Below are 10,238 nucleotides of genomic sequence, written 5' to 3'. Positions count from 1 at the left end.
TAAGAGATTTTTAATTACCCCCCTACCCCCATTGTTGTGGAATGCTTGTTTGCAAGAATAAATTCATGAATTACTGTTAGGATGGGGCAGGGGAAAAAAAAAAGTGGGTTTAGTATTTTTACACAATGTCAATTCAACAGCAATTTTGAGAGGGAATTTTCTTTGAGCTTTTTTTTAACCTTTGTTTTTTAAACAAATTACTAAGGTTCGACAGCTTCCATTGTTACACTGTAAATCTACAAAAGAAGCATTTTCTGGCATGTATGAGACCATGTGACTGTGATGCAGTATAAAAGTTAGCCACTGAAGTTTTATACTGATGGAAAGTGGAAGAGCTTGTCCTCATCTTTATGTAGGTTATCATCTGAGTTTGCAGGAGTAAAATGTAAATCCCTTTAGATAAATTAAGGGGCAGTTTTTGTGCAATGCGGTTTCAGAAGCACTGTCTTAGAATTAATATGCTTTACAAGAAGTTCTGAAAACTGGGTTTAGTAGAAAAAGACCTTGGAAATGGCTGGGAAGCCACGTCTAGGCCATGTGACAACTTCAGGAAGCATCAACACGTTTTTTGCTAGGAAGTACATGTGTCTTGTTCTGCTCTTGAAAGCTGGGAGGTAACAACCAGAAACAAAAAGCTACATTTTCTTCAAAAGAATGTATTCAGTGATACAAAAACAATCTTCCTAACAGGAGAGTATTTCATTTTTTAAAATGTTTTTGTAGATTAACATGACTTCTGATTTCGTAAATTAATCAAGCTAACATTTTTCAAAACTACCTCCAGTTTATAGGGACCAACATTTAAAAACTTTTATGAAATGTACAGTTGCCTCCTCCATATTCTCAACATCTTGTGTAGGAAGTGATTGAAATTGGTTGTTTGTTTTTGTTTTTTTTTTTTTTTTCTAGTCTTATAGTAAGAGTGAGTAAATAAGGAAAAAGCTAGTGAATATCTTATCACTTTGGAACAGGAGTTGATAACAATTGCCATGTATATATATTTAATTCTTTCTCTGTGTTTTTATATATATGTGTATAGGGGGGAATTTAAAAGATCTCTTTAGTAGATCATAGTCTTAGAAGAAGAGAAAGCTTTTCTAGTGATGCTTTTACAGCTTCCCCTAAGATGTATGTATGTCAGCCTCTTTTATGCTATTTCTGGCTGTTTTAAACAGTAAATTTGACATTAATATGAAAGTAATGATTTATAGAAATAACCCGCTTGTGGTAAATAACATGTAAGACCATATTTTTCTGCCTAAACCCCAAGCTTTTAAATGTGAAATTCAAGTTCATAGTATACTTTTTGATACTTTTCATTATGCCTCGTACATATTGATTATAAATTGAAAGCTGGCATCCTGTAGGATGGATCTCTCTTGGTGCTAAAATGCGAGGTTACATGTTACTGAAGGTATCTTGCTACATACTTATATTCTACCTTAATGAATAAATTAAAATAATGAAGGAAGTCTTTTCTGACATTAAAACCATGGCTTAAAGAATTGAGGGTTAGAATGTTACCCCTCAGTGGACATGAATATAGTTACTTCTGAATTATCTCTGCCCTTATGATACAGCTCTGATAGGGTGCTTGAAGAATACAGGGCTACCACTAGCCAGTCAGGTGGCATCTAGAAAAAACAACTGTTCATACAGTAGCTGAGACATAGCACTTTGAGTTTGAAAAAGAAAAATACCCCTTCCTTATGAAAAACTTCTTACCACTTTTGGTCTTTCTGAATAACCATGAACATGGGGAGTGAACTCATTTTCTCAATACATGTTAATTATTTCAAGTGAATGCACTGATGTTTTGGGGTTGCTTTTGGTAGTGATGTATTTTAAATTACCCAATAGTCAAAAATCTGACTAGATGTTTCTTTCTAAGCTAGAGATGTTGAAAATAACTGATAGATAAGTATCTTCTGCAAGTACTGTTTCTTTTTTGGAATAGTATTTGTGAAGTAATAGGAAATATTTTGGACTGAACATAAAGAAAAAATGTAACTAGGCACATCAAGTAACTGTAGTTAATTATATAAATTTACTACAAGTAAAAAATTAGTCTAGTTACTAACAGATTGATGAGTAGTTACAGTAGCATTGCACCTCAGAAAGCAGTCCAGTTTAAAATAAAATTCCTTGAAAAACTGTAAGTAAAGATGAAATTTTCAGTAGAACTTACAGAAGATGTAGCTCCCTTTATATGCACTGGATAGCTACGTGCCTCGTTAAAGGTAGTCATCCATGCTGGCATATGTGATATGCTCCTAAATATTTACTGTATCTTCCTCTCTGTACAAAAAAAAAAAACATGTTAGAAATAGGATATTCTAAGTGGCTTGGTTATCTGATGTAAAACTAGCAGCAATGATGTCATGCTGTCATCTTCCTCATTCTTCAAGATTTTCACAGAGAGGGGAAAAAGTAAATGCTGACAGCTGAAACTTTATAGTGTGCTGATCTTTTGTTTCTACCATTTCTTCTGTCTGGTTTTATTATCTTACTGTAAGGGGCATAGAAGAGTGATGCATATTCCTTTTCCAGAGACTGGATGTTTTTGATCTGCCCATATACTGAATTTTATGGGACAGCATGACTCATTTGCTGTAACATAAACTTGTCCTGATTGTAGTCTTTATTTATGAGACTGATAATTTCTAAAAAGATAATTTGGACAGGTAAAAAGGCAATAATTACAGTCATGGTTGGTTGGTTGTGTGATTTTTTTTTTTTTATTATTATTTTTTAAATCCCTGAGCTCAGATGAAGTTGCTAAGCTTAAGCATTAGTTCTGTATACAATAAATAGCCAAGGAGGAGGCACTCACTCCTTTCAAGTTAATAGCATTGTTTGCATTGAAGGCATGCTGAATAACAAAACAAAAATGGGGCTATAATTGTGCACTGCAGTTTACCAGTAAAAATGGAACAGGGAAAAGTTTAAAGATAGATATTCAAAACATTAATCTAGAAGAAAGTCTGAAGGCCGAGTGCAGCTGCAGACTGGATGAATGCAGGTTTCCTGGTATCTAACAGCATTAATAGGCTTTCCATGTGACGGCCATTTCACTGTGACCCCCTTAACAATTCTGAAGTATTAGACCATTATGTCTTAAGACTATAATGTTCAGGCACTCTAGCTTTTAGAAAGAAGAAAAGGATGTAAAGGTTGGAAGCACAGCAGAGCTAAAACATTCTTTTGTAAAGAAGGGCTGTAACAAATGAACATCAGAGGTCAGGTTTCCTCACGGAAGAGATAAAATCAGGAGTGGAGAGAGGGCAGCAAGGCACATGCAGTGTGTACATCAGCACTGTGTAATAAATTGAATAAAGACATAATAATTTTGCCAAGAAGCAGGTTTTTGTGTCAAGAATTTTAGACCTGTGACAAGGAGGAGGAGAGTTTTGGGATGCTTTTAAAATCAGATTACAGGCAAAATATGGAAGCTTTACCTATAATCGTATGTGTTTCAAAAAAGGAGAATTCTAAAAGCAGGTGTAGATCTGAAGTCAGCAGGGTCAGTATAAGTGTCTGCTCTGTCAGGGCCACTAATAACTGGCCCTAAAATACTTTGCTGCTTAAAACCACTGTTACACCTGTGCATTAACCATAAATCACTGGAGTGGGGTGTGCATTGCTGGTTTTCACTGTTATTTAATTTGGACTCATAAATGGGTATAGCTTTAAAAGGCTATTTGACAAAGTATATATTGGCTTAAAAAAGACACCAGCAGTTCTGAAATGTATTCTAATAATGGCTCCATCTGCAAAAAACATCAGGAAAGTATTTTTTTCCATTGCAAAATGCTGTGCTGCTTCATCGCATACATAACTGACAGGCACCCTACCAGAAGCATTAGTGCTGGATCCATACTGCTTGGCCTGCCTTTCTCTGTTCATTTTGGCTTATTTGTTTTTCCATCTCTGTGTTACCTCAGGCCTCTACTAGAATCTTTTTTCACACACAGGCTTTCGTTTTTTTTTTTTGTTTGCCCCTGCTCTTCTGCCTTTTTGCTGTCACCGAGCATGCTAGCTTAGCTAAGTTACACCAGAACTGATGTCAGAGTATTTATCTTAATCTTAAAAAAATAGATAAATTCTTTCTTTCCTTTGATGATACAAAAATCTTCTAAAACATTTAATTTCCTGTATCTATCAGACTTGATATTTTGTGTAAAGGTCAGTGACAAAAGTATATTTTGCTTATTTACAAAAATCCAACATCTGCCTGTGAATTACTTTATTTTTATAAAGTAACAGCTTGAAATTGGCTTTTTAAATTGAAAGTTTATTGCTAAAATGAGTTCAGTGGGTTGGAGCATTTCACTTGATTAAATATTACCAGACTGCTGTTACATGCAGAATTAAAAAAAAACACATTTAAATGAATATTCTGGATAAATGAGCAGTTCCTTCATATAATTCTGTGATTCTAAGATGTGGAAGTAAATCTAAGCAAAGAATCTTTTGTCTCCCTTGTGCTTTTATTTTTATTTTTTTTAAGCATTTCATCAGTTTATAGGTTTATTTTGCTATTTGCAGTGGTTCACAGTGGACAAATATGCTGTGAGCAAGCTGGTTTAATGACTTGATTGCTGGAATGGTAGAGGTTTCACCTTGCCATGATAGAGTACAGCATACAACATTGCTGAGCAGGAGTCAGGAGAGGGAAGGTAAAACTCTGGGTCAGAGACTATGTACATGCTGCTCTGAGGGCTATGATTTTAAGATGAGCAAGTTTCAGCAGAAGGTATGGTGTCTTTAAATACATGTGTTTACATTTGGATTTATAATCTTGATACTGTAAGGCATGGTTTCTTAAGGTATTTCCACACTCTGAATTTAAGCTTTTAAAAAAAATATATATATGCATATACATGTGGTATGTGGAGAGCTTTTCCAAAGGGTTCATCAACAAATACTGAATACAAATAGCACTTTTCCTAATGTTACCTGCTTTTTAGAGTTAAGCACAACTACTTACAAATAAAATGTCTGTTACATTCTCCTACAGAAGTGCAGCTCTGCTTATCAAAAATCCTTTTGTATAACGAAGGAACAGAAGGGTGCATCCACAGCTCTCTCTGCTCAGTGAAATAACCTGATGTTTGTTTTCCAGGGGGATGAAGGTGTGTCTCAAGGGGAAGCACACAGTCTTGTGGATTATTTTTAACATTCAGATCCCAGGGCAAACATGACTTTAAGATAAACAGCTTTGTCCTGGAGACAGTGCTAAGCAAAAAAATACAGAAATTTTTAATGACTCTTTAAAATTAGAGTCCCTCTTTATTTTTTTCTAAAATAGAACCACACTGTAACTGCCATATCATGTATAAATAACTTAAACATCGCATGGCTGTGTGCCATCCAATAATGACAGCACTGTCTTGCAGCTACTTTCTGTTAAATTCTACAAAATTAATGAGAAACTCTTGGGATGGGGAACCTTACTATGGCTGAAAAGAAACATAATTAACCCTTTGAGTGCCTTAAAATGCATCTTGTTTAATAAATAGGCACTCACTTGGATTTAGCAGGCATACAGCATGTTTTGATTCAATCGTTGGAAAAAAATATTACCAAGTGACGATGCCCTGGGATTTCTGAAACTTTGAGGGTTACTTCAGTCTGTTTTTGGACTTTTTTAAACAGGGAACAAAATTAAAACATCTTTGAAAAACTCTTTTCCATACTTTGATTATTTTTACATGATGGACTTAACCAGATTGCAGTGCAAAATTATCATTAATCTTCTGAGACAACATAACTGGCCTAAGAATTCTAGAGAGAAAAAGAATACTTAGTTACCATTGTATGTAAAATAATTTGCTTTATTAAGTATAAATTTAGCAAGAGAAACACATTTATGTGTATTCACCATGACACGTTTGTCCCTTTTATAAGGCAGTGACAAAACTAGTGAAATACAGTAAAATGCAATAAAAATACAAATAAACTGTTTAATTAGCTCATTACATATTAAAGATGCACAGTGCAGGCAACTGTATACTAAAGACTTAGTATAAATGATGCAGTTTAAACTTATTTGAAACCTGCATCACAAAAACAAAGCTCTCAAATTTAAATTGTACGCGTACAGCCTTAGTTACCTGGAGCTTAAGACAAATGGGATGCTTTTCCCCCCCCCCCCAAGAGGAAAAATGTAGTTTAGGTGCAGGTGGTGCTGAGAATACAGAAATAACAGGAGTCTCATTCACCAGAAGCGAGTAGAAAGTGACTGACATTTTTATTCAGAGCTGTGCATCTTTAGTATTGTAAGAGTCCCTTTTACTGAAGAATGGAATAATATAATTTTCTACTTGGATATTAACTTGCTTGAAATAACCAAGAGCATTGCCTGGTCTGGCTTTGAATGTACACTGTACTGAAATGACTGAATTTTATACATTTCTTTTAGACATTTAACTGCAAAGTAAAATTGCTAGTTAACTGCATCCTGACTGTAGAACTCAAGTACTAAATAAACTCTATGCCTATTAGACCCGTTTTTCTCAGACTGAAGTTTCATCATAGCATTGAACATAAGGGTAGTTTCTAGCCACAGCATTGACAGTCAGCTGTCTGGCTCCCCTAGAAGGATATCCCTAAAGCCTACTGTGTAAATGGATGCTTCATAGTGCAGAGTAAAGATGAAAGCAATTACCTACTCCTCCGAAGCTGCAAGACAATTTGGAAGCAAGGTGACCAAGCACTGACATGTAGGAGAAGCAGACATATACAGCAGCATCACTAGCAACTCGTTCTGCTTCCTACTGTCTCCATGATTACAATTTGACATGCAGTGAAGAATTAAATTTAGAGCAGCCATACAGTTAAACTGACCATTCATTGTAACTGTTGGACCACGCTAGAAAGCAAACTAACCTGCACAGGTAAAAAAAAAAAAAAACACCCAAGATTTTTCTTGCACAGTCTGTACTTCTCCAAAGCATAGTATCAGGATATAGTATCAATAAAATTACATCTTTATCTCACATTCAAAGCCCCAAGAGTCACACGATATTCTTAATCACAACTTTGATTGTGGTAAAGCTGATGCAAGAACGCCAAGTAATTTGCCAAGTCCATAAATTGACCTGATTTGAAAATCCATGGCTCAGAGTTGTTGAGTCCAGCTGATGCAGCATACCTGTGATCTTCTAACTCATCTGAAATTGTGTTTATACAAAGAAAGACTACGCTAAGCTAGATGGCCGTTGAGGATCTTCTTGGCATTGATTAACTAATGGCAGCAATTTGCCTTCCTCATGAAGCCTCTGAATATCCATAGCACCTCCAACAAAAGTCCCATTGACAAACACTCTTGGGACCTATCAAGAAAATGAAAATGGCATCAGTTACATCTTGGGAAAAAAAGATGAAAGTCTAAGCAAGCTCACATGGGCTCTAGTGTACACACAGTAGTTATTTTCTTACACGTGCATATTCAATGAGATGGAAAACTTTGTTCATGTGCTCCTCATAACTGGGATAAAGTCACTGCATGGGAGATGCTAATAAAATAACTGACTCAAGTGAGACTATATGAATTAAGAGATTAAAAAGGCGTTAAAGACAATGGATTATGCCCACACCAATGAATACTGACATTGATACCTGAATTATATAAGTAGCAGTATGGAAAGGATCACCTCAAGGGGACAGCCTGAGGGTCTCAAGAGGAAGAGACAATACAGAACCCTTCTGCAGTACCTTGACTTCAATTTAGGAGCCCGTGTCCCAAGTTGAGATTAAAATGAAGAACTTGTTTCTCAGGGGTTATGACCATATCATGCGTAGTTAAGTTCTTACTTTGCATTTTACATGTAAGAAAATACACTTACTGTTCTCCCACCAGTCATCTGTTCGAGAACGTCTTGGAACTGGCTTCCATTTGTATTCATGTCCAGTTCCACAGCTGTATAATGTACATTCATACTCTCAAAAACTTTTTTTGCCATTTTGCAGTAGAAGCATGTCGTTTTAGAGAAAATCACCACACAGTTGTCTGAAATAACCTCCTGTATGTTCAAAAGAACGTTTAAGTCAGCGTGGTTGGTTTTTAAGTCAGTGTACTTTAACAGTATCTAACAGTCATGAGAAAACATACAGAAGTTAAAAATCTGCTATTATGGTAACGAAGCCAGGGAAATTGTTCTCTGTAAAAGGCTTTCTGAGGTATTTTCAACAGGGACAATGAAGTTCCCAGCCATGCTACAGCAAGGGCTGGCTACTTCTGAAGAATCTTCCAAAACACTAGTTTTTAAGATAAAGTGAAAAGCTAGTTTAGCTTTTAAATCTTCCCAATACTTCTAACCTAGAGCCACAAGAATCTTAAGGCAAGGAATGAATTACTTTTCTTTAAAAACAAGGAGCAGAACAGTGACTTCTATCAAGCCAAAAAGGTATCATCACCTGTATGGTGGGTGCAAAACATAACCACCTCATGTTTGTTCTAAATACCTCTCTGGTGGCCTAGGACCTCCTTTAGGGATGCACCCCATCCTTTCACATCAGAACCAAAAATTGCTTCCTAGCCAACTATCAGGAGTCAGACTGTCAACCTCAGAAATGCAGCTGCACTTCACCCAATCCCAAAGAGCATTTGCACAAAGTATAGTAGGCACTGACGCGCAACTTCAGCAGTTTGCAGAACTATTTAGGAGATGAAGAGACTCTTCCTGGTTCCACGCTCTGTTCTTCAAGTAAAATACCTGGAATCCATTAAAACCTAGCACTATCTGACTTTCAGGAATTCTATGATCTTGTAGTGGCAGAAGTGAAATAGAACGATTAAAGTGGAAAAGGCCTGTAAGATCATCATGTCCAACCATCAACCCGATCGTGCCATGACCACTAAACCATGTCCCAAAGTGCCACAACTACACGTTTTTTGAACACCTCTAGGGATGGTGACTCCACCACTTCCCCAGGGAGTCTGTTCCCATGCCTCACCACTGCTTCAGGAAATAAATTCTTCCCAGTATCCAATCTAAATCACTCCTGGCACAACTTAAGCCCATTTCCACTCATCCTATTGCTAGTTACTTGGGAGAAGAGACCAACACCCACCTCACTCCAATCTCCTTTCACCAAGTCCTAGAGAGCAATAAGGTCTCCCCCAGACTAAACTATCCCAGTTCCCTCAGCTGCTCCTCGCACGACACGTTCCCCAGACACCTCATCAGCTTCGCTGCCGTTCTCTGGACCAGCTCCAGCACCTCAATGTCTTTCTGTGGCACCCAAAACTGAACCCAGTACTCAAGCTGTGGCCTCAGAGGAGAGTTGGCATTAATGATCTCTACCAGAGGCACTGCTGGCACCTACGAAGCTGCACATGACCTGCACTTGACTCCAAAGATGAGCAGAATGATCGTGGAGCACGTGGTACAGCCATCAACTGTCACGAAATGGTGCTAACCCTGAGCTGTCTTTTGAGTCCCAGACCTCCTGCTGCCCACCAAACAAGCTCCTGCAGTTATTTAGCTCAGCTTTCTCTACTCATGAGGCAAACAGGATGTGCCAGCAGCAAGCACAGAGACAAAAAGGGCTCCAAGTGGGAGAAAGAAATATGCTATTAATTTACTATAAATTCAAGGTGATTTCAGGCTGCCATTTAGCATCAGTAAATATAATTAAAAACAAACAAACAAACAAACAAACAAATTTTGTCTTTAAACATTTAACTCACTTGGTCTCAGTCACTAAACAAGGTTTAACCCCCAATATTGATAGCAGTATTAAATTTGAGTAGAGGTCTGAAAATGGATGCAGCCTGGGAAGATCAGATTCCAGGGTGGTGGATAAACAATGCTGCCAGTATTACTTCATAAATGTAAGAATCAGCTTTGACATACAGAACTAGTGACAGAAACTCTCTGTATAAACCAAAAGAGCTTTTAAGGGATTATGGCTTTTGGAATGTTGGAAATAAGTAAGAATGGCATAAATAACGTTACCTGTATTTGGTTCACAGCAGCAGCGTTAGACAGTGCCACAGAAGCAGACTGACTATTCCCCATTCTAAAACTAAAAGGAAATTCAAGTCATATACTTGAGCGTTCAAACAAACAACACATTTTATAGCTCAGGAACTAAAGCCTGGTTTTGTACAGTTTTGTTTAAATACTCTGCATTTTCTCCATTACATGTAAGTTTGCTTCAGATGCAGCACCTACAGCCACAGGAGCTCTTAAGTGCCTGCTGGAAGATAAGAACGCCGTGGTTGATGT

General features: G+C 37.0%; 1 protein-coding gene across 1 annotated transcript; it reads right to left on the bottom strand.

The window, feature by feature from the left end:
• Positions 1–7,202: 7,202 nt before the first annotated feature.
• Positions 7,203–10,028, bottom strand: GLRX2 (glutaredoxin 2). The gene is made up of 3 exons (XM_008942964.1): positions 9,966–10,028; positions 7,851–8,027; positions 7,203–7,337 (listed from the first exon to the last, which is right to left on the bottom strand). Exons 1-3 carry the CDS (start codon positions 10,026–10,028, stop codon positions 7,203–7,205), a joined length of 375 nt encoding a protein of 124 aa, XP_008941212.1.
• Between the last annotated feature and the right edge of the window lie 210 nt (positions 10,029–10,238).

The sequence above is a fragment of the Merops nubicus genome, unplaced genomic scaffold (genome assembly GCF_000691845.1).
Source record: "Merops nubicus isolate BGI_N331 unplaced genomic scaffold, ASM69184v1 scaffold7926, whole genome shotgun sequence".
NCBI classification, from domain to species: Eukaryota; Metazoa; Chordata; class Aves; order Coraciiformes; family Meropidae; genus Merops; species Merops nubicus.
This window is presented reverse-complemented; position numbering and strand designations above follow the sequence as displayed.